Raw genomic sequence first — 17,577 nt, forward strand, 5'->3', positions numbered from 1 at the left:
ATCACTTTCCTCATTTAACTAACTGGGTGTTTAAAAGACGAAGAGTAAATAATTAAATTCAAAACAGAGTGCAGAAAGTCTTTATGGTTAAAAATATTTCAATGTTTGAAATAACCAGAGACCACTGAGCGGATAACAAGCTGGCTTGATGTTACCAGAAGAGTTCATACAGAAAATACCAATATAACATAATGGTTGAAGGCATAAAACTAGATAAGACTGACTAGAAATAGCAGCACCTGTTAGATTTAGGCTTCACATGCAATTAATGATAAGTCATTTACAGCAAAGATAAAGCAGCAAGACTCAGTAAATGAAAATTGGAAAGCCATATTCTTTGTTAAAGTAAATACGTCATTTTAAAAGTCCTCAATTAATTCCATAAAGCCCACTTGCACATGCATTAAAATTGTGGCAGTTAAGAGCCCTGACCCAACTTTAACACTTGCACTGTGCAATGCAAGGTCCATGTTTTTCTGCCTCTAGCTGTGCAACAAGTCCAAAGTGCTTAAGCTGAGGTGAATTAGGGAAGTGAACTGAGCTCCTCTGGATTCTCCTCCCACACATACCCATGTAGGAAGGGCTCCAGTAAGAATAGAGCCTGATCTGTTTATTCTGTGTGTCATGCTCTATTCCGGGGAACTCACATTGCTAAAAGGGAACAAATGTTCTATGTACGAGTTCCCAATCCTGCCAGTTGCAGGGCACCCTCAATGTTTGTTGAGTATCTTCCCTGGAAGTAGATGGCATTCTGCTCTTCAAAGGATCAGACCAAATTTTGTACTAAACTAATACAACAAATGGTTAAAATGATAAGACTACACATCAGGACTACCCCTGGAAATCTTATTTTCATCCTAGCCTAAGTCTAAAGCAATTGATTTTTAAAATCTTCCTGCACTTGTTGTTCACAGAAAGATGCCTTTTGTCTTAAACAGATTCTCTTTACAGTCATTTTTACTGGGAAGATTGCCACTTACCCAAGATTAAAAGTTTAATAAATTATAGTCACTTTCTATGTAAAAAAACTATGATCTAAACTCTGTTTCATCTCTAAATACTAAGTGAGAATTTTAACAGACATGTTGAGTTTATATAATTATATTCACGCACCTCAATTCTTAGTGGTTATAAATTTGGCAAAGCTCTTTTCTCCATTACAGCTATGCCAATTTATATCAGCCAAGGACCTGGTCTGTAGGCCCTACATCTTCCAGTGTGAATTGTCTCTCAAGCTTTGTGTTGTAAACTGATCCATTAGAACATGGAAAGTAATTAACATCTCAGTAATGCATACTGAAATTTCAAATACAGTAAAATGTGTAATGCATATCCAACAAGGATTTGGTAGGATTGATGCTATGATTTCATACTTATTAAGCACAAAGGTGCCAAATTCAGCCCTTATGTAAACAAGAGCAAATCCATGCATTTCAGTGGAGTTGCATCTGTTTATACCAGGCCTAAATATGACTTAAGAAAGCTTAAAAATCAGAACTTCATTTAGCACAAATGTCTCTGGTTAAATTAAAGGCCTGATCCTGCAGTCCTTGTGTAGGTGAAAAGGACTGCCAGTAAAACTCAATGGAGTCTTGCTCTTGTAAGGAAGGCAGGATTGGACCCTGAATAATCAGTATCATACTTGCACACATACTCTCATCCTTTTTTTTTTTCTTTATATAGACTGGTCTAAAGAAAACTCCTTTCATGTTCTGATCCTTTTGCATGGCATTGCACAGTTATCAGTGTACAAGTCATTTTTTTGTCTGCAGGCAGTTCCGTTGATATGGTTGATGCTTTCACTAATACAGTCTGACTCGGAATTCCCTTCGTTAGTCATCTGAAACACACAAAGTTTCAATTAATAAGCATATGTTTGTATCCGTCTCTAATCATGAACTTTGGCTTTAGGGTTAGGAAACTGTCTGAGTCTCCTGTTTCAGTGAAGTAATTTCATTCAGACCAGTGGAGTTACTCCACTTTTACTCAGGTGTATGCAAGAGAAGGCGTAGGTCCCATCTATGGTATTTCTTGAGTGGTCATTAGCATAGGATCTTTGCCTTAAAAGTGTCCTACTGGAAGAGTCAATTATTGCTTTCCAACCATTCTGGACATCATAAGAACACACCATACAGCATATTCTTTTTAGGGAACTCTGCAGGGCTCTCTGTAATATGCACATTTTAGTGCAAAAAGAATTGTATGTGTATGTTTTGTTCAAGGTGAACATTACAATTTACGGGGCCCAATCAAAAGTATGCCTATTCAAAAGCATGAGATGAAGTAAAACCCTTGAGATTTTTTGAAAATAATATTTAAAGAATACAATCTGAGCTCTTCACATTTGTTCAGTAACAGGAATCTTACAGATTATTTTCTGACTTCTCTTAACATAGATAAGATTCTGATCTGTTACATCAATTTAGATCACTTACACCTCTACTAAAGTCATTTGTACGTGCTTCTCAGCACTTTTTTCAAGGCCACCAAAAAGAAAAAATACATACTTTTCTTATATGTTGTGCAGATGTAGATCTTTCATTTCCTGCCCTGACTCCAGTTGCTTCTTCCAAAGCTAAAACAAGCAAATATATTCAAAGATCATGCTTTCATTACCAAGCATAGTCACTGTTACTATAATTGCACCCATAAAAAGACAATGTCTATTACCTTGTCAACTACTAGCCACATATTTACCGCATTGAAAGATAACTTAACTGAAGAATTAATTAACCCTTTTTAACACACGTGTGAGGAGAATGATGAATTACTTATTATCAGTAGCTTGAGAATGATAGGCATTTAGACCAGAGGTAACATTTGCAAGCTTAGCACTTCTGTACAGATTTGCCTACGATCAGTGCATAAATAAAGGACTTAATTTTGAGTTAATTTACACAAGTGGAACTCCACTGTGTTAGATCCTCAGTTGTGGCTAAGGAGTACTCAGTACAAATGAGGAGCAGAAAGTGTAAAAGGTGCCTTTATGCTCCCACACTTCTAGGGTCATTTGGTACTGGGCTCAAATCCCTGGCCCAGAACAGAGAAGGTTGCAGGATTACAGGGATACCAAAAAGGCCAGAATTTGATCTATCATGTTGAAAATGGTGCAATGAAAATCTGTTGAATCCAATAGAGGTCACTTTGAAAAGTGTAGCCATTTATTGATCTATCTAACACCTGTGCACCTCTTAGAAGTGAGTGGGCCAAATGCTGTGATGATTTTCACCTTCTGCAACTCTTAAGTTCAAAACCTTTGAAGGCAGGAACTCTGTTTCTGGTGGTACTTCTAACATGGGGGGCAGCAAACAGGCACTAATAAATAATGGGACTGTGGCAGAGAGAAATGCAGGATTTGGCCCGCCAGGTTTGCATAGATGCAAATAAAGGGCCATATATGTAGTTTATAATAAACTGCATTAAGAGGATAGAAAAAGGAACAATTCTTCAAGGACAAACGTTCTAAAACAGGGGCGGGAAAGCTTTTCTGGGTTGGGGGCTGCGAACCCACAGAAAAATCAGTTGGGGGCTGCACACAAGTGAGAAGCCCCTGGCTGAGGAGGAGAAAGACATTCCTCTCATTCCCCTCTTACACCAGAGCCCGGGGGCGGGGACAGCCTAATAGATTTTGTGTGCTCCAGTGCTGCCTGGCCAGTGGGGGGCTGGAGTGCCAGCATGGGCTCTCCAATGCTGGAGGAGGTCCTGAATCTTGGGGGAGGGGGAATGGATCCGGGCAAACCAGGGGCTTCCCCACCCCTGTTCTAAAAGCTAGCTTTTCATGTTAAACTTGCCTGCTATTTTCTGCACACAGTGGTCTAAATTTCATTAGTTTCCTGCCTGCCATTCGGAAAGGAACAAGGAGGGACATTCTGTAATGCAAGTATACCTGTCAGGAGTTCATCAATTTGGTCCACTACAAACTTTGCATCTTCCACAGTGAAGCACATGGGTGGTTTAAATTTCAGAATGTTTCTGTAGGGTCCATCTGCACTCAGAAGGATCCGCTGTTCTTTCAACCTGTGTAGAAAACAAACACTGAACGTGTAAAAAGACATTTGAGTGCAAATGTCAGGATTCAGAGAGGTGCATCAGATCCAACGCCGATCTGCTGTATGCAGATGCAACAATGCTGGAGTTCAGGGAATTACATCTGCTTGCACCAGGCCAAGGGTTAGGCCACTATCTTGAGTTTTCTACTACTAAACCAGAGGTCATATTCATCTCCAAGTTAAGTTGCGTGTGTACATCCACAGGAGAAAAAAAAACCCCAAAGGTTTTCAACCTCCTTAAGAAAAGGCTGGTAAATAGTTAGACTGAAACTGCCCCAATGCACTTTATGCATGGACACAGAAGATAAATATTTACTTGTAGATGATATGCTGGGCTTCAGCTGTGGCAGGTGTTCTCTTTTGCTGATCCTTTACCAGATCGACTCCAACAAACAAACCAACACCCCTACGACATAAAGGGAGGAAGAAGGATAAGATCCATTGTCCATTAGTAAAGCCTTTCTCTTACACAGATGGTAACACTGCTCCAGCAAGTGAGTCAAAGAAACAGTATTGAGAGCTTCCCTCCCCCCCCTTTTCGCCTCATCTGAAGCAGTGGGTTTTGTCCACAAAAGCTTATGATAATATATATAAAACTAATTTTAGTCTCTAAGGTGCCACAGGACTGCTCATTGTTTTTAAAGGTACAGACTACCACCACTACCCCTCTGAAACTTTTAAAAGATACCATACCTTCTTCAATGGTATTTGTAAAGATATACATGTGCTGACTTACTAAATTTGTTTTGTCAATTAAAGAGAAAAGCTGTTTGTTATATTCTGTAGGTCCAAGCTATCTGAAACTTGATTTGTTGTCTTTTATACATACAGCTTGGATTGGAATTTTAACACAAGACATGAATAAAAACAAAACCCAGGAAATAAGGATCCATTTTTGGGATAATTTACAAATAAAACCAAGGCATAATAATCACTAACATTTCCTCATATTTGTCCTGATTGCTGTTGGGCTATCAGAATAACCATGTCTGTGTCAAACCTTCTGCCCGGAAACTTCTTGATTGTACTGTGAGGTACCTACCGAACATCTCCTACTAAGGGATGTTTTTCTTTTTGTTTGTTCAGCAGCTCTGTTAGATATTTCCCTACTCGTACGGCATTTCCTTGGAGATCTTCTTTTTCAATTACATCAAGTACAGCCAGGCCAATAGCACAGGACACTGGATTGCCTCCAAACTGAGGGCAAAGACAAAGGGGTAAACAAAGTGGTTGAAATTCCATTCCGCCTCTCTCCTTGGAGAGGGAGGAGAGCTTCACTACCATTTCCCATGTCAGCAAGTTGTGAGTAAAGCTTAAAGAAAGGGACTGTAGGCAAGATTGTGCTTAGTCCCTGCTTGGTTGCTCAGGAGGGAAATGGGATACAGGATCCTCCATCCCTTGCCCCTAACCCCCAAGCCATGCAATGCAATGGGGTGCAGACAAGATTTTCTTCCCCGGTTATTGCTCCTGAGACTTGAGTGCAACAACATAGGACTGTCATGCTGCATCAACCCTGAGGTCCATATACTCCAGTATCCTGTTATAAACCATGGCCAGCATTAGATACTTCAGAGGCAGCTGTAAGAAAGATGTGGGGTAATCTGTCCCATTTCCCTTCCCCTCAAGGTCTCATCCTATCTTTTAATCATTATAGAGCAGTTTAAGATCCAAAATATGAAGTTTTACTTCCAATACTCATTATTTGGCATTATCATAACTCTGGATATTCTTGTGATCTATTTAAATATTGAATCTCCCCTTTTTGGGGGCAGATTCAGAAATTGTACAGTCACTGGCCTGCCTCACCCCCATTATTTTGGTCCAGCAACTGAGAGAGACAAAGGGATGATGGTGTTGAGGTAGCCAGCCAGCTGTCCATATGGACAAGGGAAATCCATGTTCAATATCCCTTCTGTGTGTGAGCTCAGCAGGACAACATGAGCCATTTTCTTCTGCTGGCTAAGGTGGACTGTGACAAGCGTTTGTTCTTTTAAAGAAATCGACCTACCTGAAGCCTGATGGTGGTGTTTCTAAAGTTCCTGGGGAACAGCATTTACTGCATCCCAGTCACACAGTCCCAGAGCCACTGCCCTCTAAAGCCTAAAAGGACTGAGTCTAAATAACAGAACTTGGCTACATTTAGTGACAAGACTCCATCACAACAGAAGAGATGGCAGACCTCTGAATGAACAGGCAAGATCAAATCCAAGTAGTGGCTTTGCCCTATGTGCACAGCTCCAGTGTTCCCTGTTACAGGGATGATGTCCCTGAGAAGGAAAGAAATTAAGGGCCCCATGGAATTTGGCTGCTTCTGGGTGCTGAGCACTTCTGAAAACATGATAGCTACTTAAGTGGGAACAGCTCTTCTGAAAATCTGGTCCCACAAGTTGAAACTGAGGTTTGGTGGTGGGTTTTTTTTTTTTTTTTTTTTTAATTTGGGCCTTTACAGCTCTCCAGCTCTATCAACTTAGCATCTTTTACCAGCACTGAATCCAGATTAAATTTATTGAAGGAGCAAAAAGGAAAACGCTCATCTGGAAAGTTACCGTGTTGAAATACTCCAATCCAGAGGCACCGAAGGCTTCAGCAATCTCTCTTGTTGTAACCACGCAAGACATTGGATGGCCATTGCCAATTGGCTTTCCCATGGTGACAATGTCAGGTACAAAGTCTTTGCCTTGTAGCTGGAAAGCCCAAAAATGTTTCCCAACTCGACCAAAACCAACCTGGACTTCATCTGCTATGAAGATGCCACCTGCCTTATGCACATATCTAGAAACAAAAGGAACAGACCAAATACCACAGCACATAACAGGATTGTAGTGTCCAGGTCTAATTTTAGCACAAAGGAGGGTGTTTTACAGAAGTTTGATTTGTCCCTGCCCCAATGAGCATACAATTAACTTAGAAGATTTCAGACAAAGCCCCACAAGTATGTGTTATGATTGATGTTTAAATTACTCCATTTCAAGTCATTTGTGTGCTTTAGAGTGATACATACAGGGTCTGTATTTTTAAAGTGATTTATAACTAAAAATTCCATTGGACATGAGTTATGTAATGACATCTAAAAGGTGAAACAAACTATGGAAAAAAAAATCCCACCCCTTATGGATTGATAGAATAAGCCCATTGCCTCAACCTATAACCTCTGCATAACGCAGCTCTGCCCGTTCCAAGTATTGTACATACTCTGCCACTTTCTGGAAGTAGCCTGCAGGTGGAATTATTTGGCCTCCGCAACTCTGCATGGATTCAGCAATAAAGGCCGCAATCTACACAAAAGAAGATGAAGTAAGAATAGTGTTCCTCAATCTAGCCTTTGCAAATAAACTAATACTAAAGAAATGGTGAACATCTAGATGACTCTAATAACCTGGTAGGATGGATAGTTGTGGTCTGTTGTCAATGGCTATGGCGTGAGATTTCCATTGGGGTGCCCAAATTTGCAACACCGAGGGTCATGTTGGCAGCCGGTCGCAAATCCAAAGGGCCACATCCAGGACCTAATCCACCCACCACTGATGTCCTGCTGGCTTCAGTGAGAGTTGGATCAGGCTCATAAGGACTTATGTAAGTTTACACAGCAATTTCAATAAAAAAAATTGCCCCATGGAGAGGGGAAGACAGAGTTTGCATTTTTAGAACACCCTGGCTATGCTTTGGGCACCCCTACCTCACACAAATGACGAGACAAGGAGCACATTAGGGCAAGGCACATAACAAGAGACTCTAGCGGTGAAGTAATTCCAGTTGCTGGGAATGAAAAAAGTAGTTATTTCAAATCGGGAAGGGCAACAGCAGCAGATCAGATACACATCAAGTTTCACATTCCTTCTCAACTTTCTGTGCCTCACAGACAATGTTACCCCAGATTTCCCAGGTGTGTCACCGCAAGTCTGCTACGCAACAGATTGCCTCCCACACTGCTTGTGCAACCCTCCCTGAGCATCAACAGGTGCAAGCGAGCTGGCCAGCAGTGCAGTCTTCCTGGAAACAAGGTCGAGCAGTAACGTGTAAAGAAGCGTACACTATATTCGAAGAGGCACGCTACTGCCAAACAGTACGAAGGTCCCAATAGCATGTGAGACTTTAGCCTTTATCACAACTTGTCCTGTCACAGGTCTACGGCACCAAAACCTAAGAAGATATGTAAAAGGAGGGAAAAAAGGAAGACAAGAAAAGAAAAAAAAACTGTCCGTTAGTCAAAAAAAAGAAGAAAAAAATTGAAGAAATTAAGACAGGTGATGTAACCTTTAGGACTAAAAGGGGACTGTTTGATTCAATATCCACTATGCTCTTTCTATTGGCTTTAGCAATCTTTTAGATCAAGCCTTAGCACTCTTCAAAAACAAAACAAACAAAAAAAACCAACAGCAAAAATTGCCTTACTTGCCCAGGAAGCACTGAGTAACGGATGTTCTAAATTAATTTTTATGGCAGTTAGGGGTGGTGGTTAATGCACACATGTACATGGATTCCAAGTCACAAGGTGTGAAAATGCAATAAGTTCATCTTAAATGTGCTTGAATACAATGGTGAATTTAGAAACATGATTTTCCTCATTTATCTGTTCTCCAGATAGTGGTTTTCTACATCTCCTGTCTAGGACTTTCACCACAATCTCTCAAATAGGACTTGAAAATTTGACTGTGTTTCAAAGGCTCACAAAATAGTGAATTAAGCAACTTTGGGTTTATTTGCTCCTTTATGAGTCTATTCTCCTCTGGATTCTTGCATTATAATATTCATGGACGTTAACGGGAAACATGAAAGTGCATCAAGGGGAAAATGGAAGAATATAAAACTCATAACAGAAGAGTGGAGGCAGAAAAGGAGAGGAAATTGCATTGTATAGATGCTGATCTTTTTTTCTCCTTTTCCCCCTGTTCTGTTGCCCACAGCTAAAGTTTGATTACTAAACATGCACAGGGTCACAGTGTTTCTATAGCACACTACAAACCTTGCCCCCCTTCTTCTCAACTTCTTCAATAATCTTTTTCACATCATCTGCATAAGCACTTGCTGGATCTGGATGATCATCCCTGTATTTTCCTCTGTAGATATCTGGAGAAGGAGCCTGAAAACAACAGAATTTATTTCAAATGCATGCCTCTTCGTAACATTCATTTTCTCTTGGACAGTCACCAGTGCTTTTCATTTGGGGTGTAACTCTATAGGAAAAAAACCAACCCATTCTCTCATACATATCAAAGTTTGGATATTCTGAATTTCTGTCTTGAACTTCATCTACATTATCGGGGTTGAAGCTTGCATCATGTATTGAAGGAAAGATGCTTTCCTCTAGATTTGAAATATGTATTTGCCTAATGTCTTCTCTTCCAGGCCCACTCTAGTGGTGAGCCACTCGTAGGAAATACAGACACAAGTAACTGTATGAAGGCAGGACTATTCTGCTTTTTTAAGTTTAACCCATTGAGGAATAACCTTGTGGCTATTACTCAGAGTGATCTCAATTCACTTTCCTTAGTGGCAGCCTTAGCCATTCAGCCCTAACAACCCTTACTTAAGGCTTCCTTTCTTCAAAGAGCCTTCCACTCCATGCATCTGTTAAGCCCACTGCCACTTCCTGGTCCTGACTCTATTTCTTAACAGACTGCAAGATGCCCCTTCCTTCTGTGGGAAATCTGTGCTTCAGCTATACCACTAGGTCCCCATTCTGTGAGAGAAGGGGACAGCTGTACCCTACAAAGTGCATGAAGAAGATTCCAAGGGCCAGAGAGTGGTCATTAGAAAGTAGAAACCAACCTGGGCATGGAGAACTGTAGAACCAGTTACAGAGTGGGAGAGAGTTGGATAGGGTCATACATGTTACTTTGACCTGGAGCGTTGTATCTGGGGGTTAACTCTACCTTTAACAGACGCTTACTGATTTCTTTGCACCGTAGCTTCATGTATCTTTACTGTACATTGTACCACAATTCATGATAACATCATAAGGAAGTTCAATATCAAAGCTAATACATAGCCACTTGTTATAAATCCAGCAGCAAACTTTTCTGCTGAGTATAATCCTTTGATATAAAATGACAGGAGTGTGTCGTGTTACAAGTTAGAAATAATTTAATTGCTGAAAATAAAACCAGCACATGGGCAGATTTTGAAATTACTCTAGAGGAAGGAGGAGAAAACACCAACAAAGGACAGTAATTTTATATGCAACTGGAAAAAATACTCACCACATGAACAAATTCTTTCTTGCCTTCCTTCCCCAGTTGATTAAATTTATATGGACTAATGTCAATCAGAGAAGAAACATGACCATGGTAAGCACTGTAATGGGAGTTAAATGCAAAATCATGATCATTCAGTTATTAGACAAGCTAAAGTTCACATCTAAAGAAACACACAAAACCCAGAATAAAACAAAGTACCCAGAAACACGGACGTGGTGTTTGTGAGGGTTACTCAAGTTCATTTGACTACTCCTGAACATATGAAGGCAGGGAGAATTTTATTATTCGCTTCAGTAGAGGAGGATTGGAACCAATAAGCCAGATTCATCCCTGCCATTGCAAGGACAGAAAAAGTTAGTGTCTCCCTAAGTCTTTCTGTACAATGGCCCAATGGATTTTGAAAGGCTGCAGAATTGTTGTAAGTACATCATGACAACAATCCCCTCCCCCTCCCATTCAGCCTTCCATATCCTGTCTCTGCTCCAGTAGTGGCCTGCCATATGTATCCATGATTGCAGCAGAATCATGGAACAGTAGGGATCAGCTACTTCTGCTGCACTTGGATGTCAGGATTGTCTCCACAAGTGCCCTTTAAAGCTGGGATTTAGCAAATATAGTCTGACTTTGGCAGACTCTAAAGGATGACTGCAAGTCAGATGATCAAGGATACAAGCACTGAGATTTTCTCCAGTAAATTATGGAGGTACAAATGTTATAGCTGCACCACATAGCAAAAGGGAGGCTGGGCACCAGCCCCTTTGAAAAGTTAGTTCTTAGTGCTGTAGCATCAGTTTGGCCCACCATGAATCATAGAGTATGTGTATCAGATTTTAGAAAAACAAAACACTGCATGGATCAGCTAGCTTCCCCAGCCTCACCAGAAACCTACATGTAATTAATTGTAAGTTTTCTAGTCTTGTAATTGTCCTGCAGGCAAAATGTCCATTGAGCATAGCTCCCTGGATGTTTTTTCCTGCATAAGAGGAAGCAATCTGCTTTAGTTTAGGACATCTATCATGGTAGCTCAGCTGTCACATTCACCAAACTTTAGTCTTCCTTCAGATCTTGGTTTACTGGCTGTTGTCAGATTGATACTAAACAGGTTTTGAAATACAATGTAAATGGAACCTTCTGTATTTAACTATAATGTGAGAATGGTCTAGATAAAAACAGTCTTGCCATTGGTGCAGGGCCCTGAACTAGAGGACCTCCTGAGGTCCCCTCCAGTCCTTTGAAGGTGGCAAAGCTGATCGTTCACTGAAATATACCATACAACTGTATAGATTCCACCTCTAAAGATATTGCAGGAGTGGCTGGTTGCATTCAGAAATGCTAAACTGTAAACGTACTGGTCAAGGGTGATCACATCTTGGTATCCGTGATATTGCCGAGCCAATCTTAAGGCAAGGTCATTGGCTTCAGATCTACAAAATAATATACACGTTAGGGAATTATACACACTACCCAATTATACACACTAGTTTATTGCAACACCGGGACTAGATGGCTTCAAGCAAGCACTTATCGGTCTTTTTAATTTAAAACAGAAAATGGCATGAAACTGATGAATGCAAACAATCAACACAGCAGGCTCTGTTATACAGATTAGAATACTATGAATCAGAACAGAAATACAACATAAGAGGGAAAACAGATCTTTGTATATGCAGCAAACAAAGAGATGCTTTATATCCCTAGCCCTGTTTGGCTGGAGCACTTTACCTCCCCTTTGTACAGATAAGGCCACTCTGTGCAGCAGCCAGCAGCTGGGAGAACAATGTAACTGCCACTCATCTTAAAGTTACAAAATTCCCAGCAGCTTCCCAGCCTCCACATGGGTCAGATGCTGCTCAGCACTTTGTAGCATCATCATTATTGCAGTATAGCCCACTTTAAAATGTATTTCAACCCTCATACACCACTGATCCATTTGCTAAAAAGTAACATCATTTGTGGTGGGGAATACACATCACTCTGGCTCCACATTATAGCAATGTCTGAATAAGGATTTCAGGTAGTACCCATATATGCAAGCTTCCCAGATATGCTAAAGAAATAGCTCCACTCTGTTAGAGATGCACTGAGGCATCTATTTAGAGTATGGGACTAGATATTGATTTATAAATCTCTTTGGACTGAAGAATAGCAGCATTTAACATTTCATAGTAGAAAGACTGTTGATTAAAACAGACCCACAAAATGCCTCTGCAGAGATCAACCAAAGAGAATGAAGTAGATTTCTCCCCTGAATTTTATTTTTGAGGTTGTTTCTTCTTTTGTTTGATCCCTCATTTCTAAGTCTGTTTTCAGGAGAGACAGGGTGTCAGCTTTTTCTGCTATACTCTCCTCTAGTCATTAAAGAAAAGGATTATTACTGCTTCAAAGTTTCCATGTGGCAAGTCAAATCTAGTCCTAATGAAGTCAATGGGAAAACTGCCATCAACTCCAATTGAAGCTGAATTTTCCCTACTAAAGACCAATCATAGCAATAATCAGAGTTCAGGACCTGTGCACAAAGCTAGAGATTTCTCCAGGGATCTATGCTAGGGATGAGTTTTGTACAGCTTATACATGATTGGGAATCCAGGAATGCAAGTGAACATGCAATTTTGCTCAGTTAAGCCAAACATTTAGCACTGACTAAAAGAGTTGCTAAACATTTTAGTTTAATCCAATTATGTATTTTCCTATTGTTTACATCGGGTGGGAAACCTTTTTTGGGTTGGGGACCACTGACCCACAGAAAATCAGTCGGGTGAGGGACAGTATGGACTGAAGTGCCAGCATGGGCTCCCCCATGTTGGGGGGTGGGGGGGAGGAGAGAGCCCTGAGCGCCGGAGGCCAGATTCAGGCAAGCCAGGGACCATACCTGGCCCCTTGGCCTTAGGTTCCCCACCTGTGGTTTACATGCTGTTTGTTTCCTTTTTGCACAAGTTAGGCATAGACAATGAAAACAGACTAGTCCATTTCACTTTGCTTAGGGTCAGTTTCACTTTCTGGTTTTCATGCACTAATACAATTCAGCAAGGTGAGGTTATCAAACAGTGCAGAGGATGTTTCTGAGCCTGACAAAACACAATTCCAGGAAAAAATGTTTTATTCAGAAATACATTTCCCTGGAAACAGTTGTTACTTTTGTTAAACCCTGGTTTTCCAGTGTTTAAAATTTGGGTCTAAGTTGACCTGACAGTGTCCTTATTTGAAGAGCAACAAAATAGTATCAATAAAAAAAAATCCTTCAGACATACCCAGAGTTAACAAAATAACAAACGGAGAGTTTCTCTGGCAGGGTAGCTGTGAGGCGCTTAGCATACTGGACCAGATTGTCATGCAGGAAGCGGGAATTAGTGTTGAGCAATTCCATCTGTTTCACTGCAGCCTTGATCACATCTGGATGGCTGTGACCAACTAAACAAGACAAATTATTAATAATTACTGACAGGTGATCAGTTCCTGATTCCCACAGAGTGAGTCAGGGAGCTCTTCTGAATCTAGCACTGTAAACTTGCCTTGAAAAAGGATAATCTGATTTCGAATAAGAATGACATAAACTTAAGTCAATGGACTTTTTGTACTTACCATGTGCAACGTTGTTGATGCAATCTAGGTATTTTTCTCCTCTCTCATCATACATGTACTGCCCCTGAGCTCGCACTATCTTGATAGGGTCCTTAGCAAAGAAAACTTTGCATGATGGTCTAAAAAGTATAAAATAACATTGTTTCAGCTTGCTCAGATGTTGCCCTTCTTTGGGAGCTCCAGAAACTAGATGATCTCAGGAAAATAAAAACTAAATCCCACATACTCCTGCAGTTACAGCAAAGGCAAAGCTGCCACTGACTCCAAAGGCACCTTTGCCTTTGCTGTATGGGTGGCTGCTGAAGTGCAGGATCCATTAAGTGGCAAAGCTTGCAATACTAAAATTGTGAAAGCCATTCAGTATATTATAGATACATGGTGCCAGCTCTTCTATGAAGTGTCTATGAAGCAGACATGACTCCTTTTTTATACTATGTAGTTTAATGGATATGAGGCCTGAAACAACTAATTAAAATGAATGGAAGGGCTCCCATGGATTTCAATGGGAACAGAAGCAGGTCATTAATGAGGTTATTTTCAAACCCCTGCTTTTGCATTTAGAGGCTTGTCTAAATGGGGACACTGTGATAAAATTCATCCAAATTGCATTAAATTCCTATGTGGACAGGTTTGCAGTGGCTAAACTTAACAACAGACTTGAATTTTGAATAAAAGCAACACCACAGGAATTTAATATGATTTAACTCATCCGACTTAAAACATAGTTCCAACTAACATTCCTGAATGTGTCTGCATACAAAAGTCCTGTGTATGATTTCCCGTGAGCACAATGGAAGTGCATCGTGCTGCATCCTTTGATGTCTAGCTATGTTTGACTGACACAGTCTTATTAATTTATACATTATGAAAGTTTATATAAAATTAACTCTGGAAACAGGATTAATTTTAGAGAATTTTTAAAAGTATGACCAAAAATGTACTGCACACTGGAGAACTATGCTGAATTCGATGTAAGAGATGTATAGAGTTTTGTATATAAGAGCAAAATATGCCTTCAGTTTTAAATTGTACTTTGGGCATTTTATTCTGTTTCATAATTTAGGTTGCTCACTTCTGTGAAAACTGCCATCAAGTACAGTACATGAAACAAATCAGTTTGTGAGGCTGCATTTGTCAGGGAAAGGCAGTCTAAATATCCTAAAATCTGACCTTACTCTTGCTTTCTAATTTCTTGCACCAGTTATCTACAGCCAGGAGGTACTACCTATATATGACAACTTAAATTTGATATAAGCAAACTCAGATTGTTTTGCAACTGAAATAGAAGGTACCATGGATTACTGCTTTCAGCACCAAGCTATAAAAGTGCCAAAGTTCCCTGAAACCACAGGCTACCAAGAAAACCACTCAGCCCTTATATGTCTGAGGTAGGAGGACTACATTTATATAATTTCCGCTGTGGATAAGACCTTTAAAACCAAGATCACGTGCTAGGTTGTGATCTCGGTTAACAGTGATAAATTAATCACGGTCAGTGCAGTTTCTGTGAATTTGCATGAGTGCAACAGAGGGCAGGATTTGCCTTGTTTGCTCCGGCTTGAAGCTTTATGTAAGAGCAGGTGTTGACCACATTTCCCCCTCCATATGACTTACAGAACGCACCATGTCTTGGCGGCTGCCTTCCCCAGGGGGAGCGCTGTATGTCTTCTGGATGATATAATTTTTGGAGCACTTTGATGTTCTCTCTGAAGGGGCTATAGACTTGTCAATGGCTCTGCGGCTTACGGGGCCTTTTTATTTTAGTCATCAACCCCGTTTTGTGGAAACTTGGTTCTCTGGGGAGAAGTAGCATTCGCATGTGCGCCTGGCTTCTTTTGCTCGTTTGAGTAGGTCTAGGTAAGCAGGATGCCTATTAGGAACTGATCCCCAATTCATTTAGGATACAGCGCTCCCGGATTTCCGCTAGACTTGAGCCTATTTACAAGTGATCCACGAGAAACTGCCTTAGAAAAGCCACCTTGGGACCAAAAAGCTCCATGTCACTCTGGCCGCAAAAGGCGCATCTTCCCGGAGCCCAACTTCCAGGGCAGCCCCCTTTAGACTTGGGGCTGCTTTATGGAGCGAAGCATAGTGCTGAGAGCCCCACACCGACCCCCCCCCCCGTTTGCAGCGGGGGCAGCGCCACTGTGCGCCCAGCGGGAGGGACTGAGGGGAGAGCGCAGGAGGGATGCGCCGCCAGCCCCTCGCCGCGACTGTGCCCCAGCAGCGAAGCGATTAGCTCAGCGCGCCCGACCCTGTCCCGCGGGGTCCCGGGGAACGCGGCGCCCTGCTCACCCGATGTGCTTCCTCCTCAGCGTCAGGGTCTCCGCCTTGCTGTACAGCTCGCTCATCCTGGCCCCCTGCCCCGGCTGCTCCCGCCAGAGGCTGCTCTTGTCCCAGGCGCCTGGTGCTGCTAAGTCTCATCTTCCTTTTATCCCTTCCTCGGCTCTGCCTCCTGCCAAACCCCTCCCCTGCTCGCTGAGCTGCGCCCGACCTGCCCCGGAGACACCTCCCTCCCCACCCGCTCTCTGCCCCAGCTCTCCTCGCAGGGCTGCTGGGATGCGGTTCCCATCGTGTACAGCTTGGTACAGCCACCCCGTCATCCCAATGGTTCCAGCTGCCGCTGCCTCGCCCTGCGTGCCCTGCCACTATCTCTTTTCCTTTCTCCCCGAGGCAGGATGCTCCTCAAGGGGGAATCCAGGCCAAAATTCCCTTTTCTCCACCTAGCTCCTCTTCGCTGCAGCTGGCTGCTTTCCTTGTGATAGGCGCGTAGATACAAATACTGTCTAACGTGCTAAGCTCCACGGCTTCCCTGCTTTGCTGTTCCACTTCCATCATGTGGCTGATTTACTGCTATGACTTGTTTACCTACCTCTCGGGGCGCTGGTGGGGATGACTCACTTACCTCATCGAGAGATTTGAATATGGAAATGCGCTCTATGTGATTAATATTCATGTTAATTTGGCAGGCTAGGTTGGAGCTCTTTCCCGCCTAAGCTATTAAAGCATTCTCCTGAAAGACAGCATATTTTGTTTAGTTTCCTGGCCGAGTTTCCTAATATCCAGGGTTTAGCTCAGTGGTCACCAACCAGTAGATCAGGATCTACTAGTACTGTGGTCACCAACCAGTAGATTGCGATCTCTGAGGCTCTAAGGGTGTGTCTAGACTACCTAGTTTTGTCGACAAAAGTGGACTTTTGTCGACAAAACTATACCAGCGTCTACACTACCGCTGAGTTCTGTCGACATAACGTCGACAGAACTCAGCAGTTTTGTCGATGCTGGTAAACCTCATTTTACGAGGCATAACACCTTCTGTCAACAGAACTCTGTCGACAGAAGGTGTTATTGCCTGTAACATTGCGTCCAGACTACGGAGTTCTGTCGAAAAACCAGCTTGCTTTGTCGACAGAACTCAATGTGTCTGGACGCTCTTTGTCGACGGAAGTTTTGTCGACAGTATCTGTCGACAAAACTTCCGTCGACAAAATGCGGTAGTCTAGACGTACCCTAAGAGTAGTTCTTGAGCCCTCTCTGAACTGCGCACCTGTGCAGTACATTTACATTAGATTTCCTCATTTGAGGAGCAGCTACTCACCGAGCAACACCACAGGTGAGTAGCTGCAAGGAATGGTGGGAATTTTTTTTTAAAGTAGCAGTATAAGGATTGGAGATAGCAAGTGATGGAGAGGAGGAGAATAGAGGGTGGGGCTTCAAGGAAGGGGCGGGGCGGTAGATCTTGGCTTGATCTG

General features: G+C 41.9%; 1 protein-coding gene and 1 long non-coding RNA gene across 5 annotated transcripts in view; one reads left to right on the plus strand and one right to left on the minus strand.

The window, feature by feature from the left end:
* Positions 1–17,577, plus strand: part of LOC142829561 (uncharacterized) — a 68,060-nt gene that overhangs the window by 36,912 nt on the left and 13,571 nt on the right. The window lies entirely within an intron of this gene.
* ETNPPL (ethanolamine-phosphate phospho-lyase) lies at positions 65–16,280 on the minus strand. The gene is made up of 13 exons (XM_006119290.4): positions 16,121–16,280; positions 13,826–13,944; positions 13,495–13,654; positions 11,596–11,670; positions 10,250–10,343; positions 9,013–9,129; positions 7,242–7,324; positions 6,596–6,821; positions 5,092–5,246; positions 4,366–4,455; positions 3,887–4,017; positions 2,508–2,575; positions 65–1,840 (listed from the first exon to the last, which is right to left on the minus strand). Exons 1-13 carry the CDS (start codon positions 16,174–16,176, stop codon positions 1,706–1,708), a joined length of 1,509 nt encoding a protein of 502 aa, XP_006119352.1. The 5' UTR covers positions 16,177–16,280; the 3' UTR covers positions 65–1,705.

Source organism: Pelodiscus sinensis, chromosome 5 (genome assembly GCF_049634645.1).
Source record: "Pelodiscus sinensis isolate JC-2024 chromosome 5, ASM4963464v1, whole genome shotgun sequence".
Taxonomy (NCBI): Eukaryota; Metazoa; Chordata; order Testudines; family Trionychidae; genus Pelodiscus; species Pelodiscus sinensis.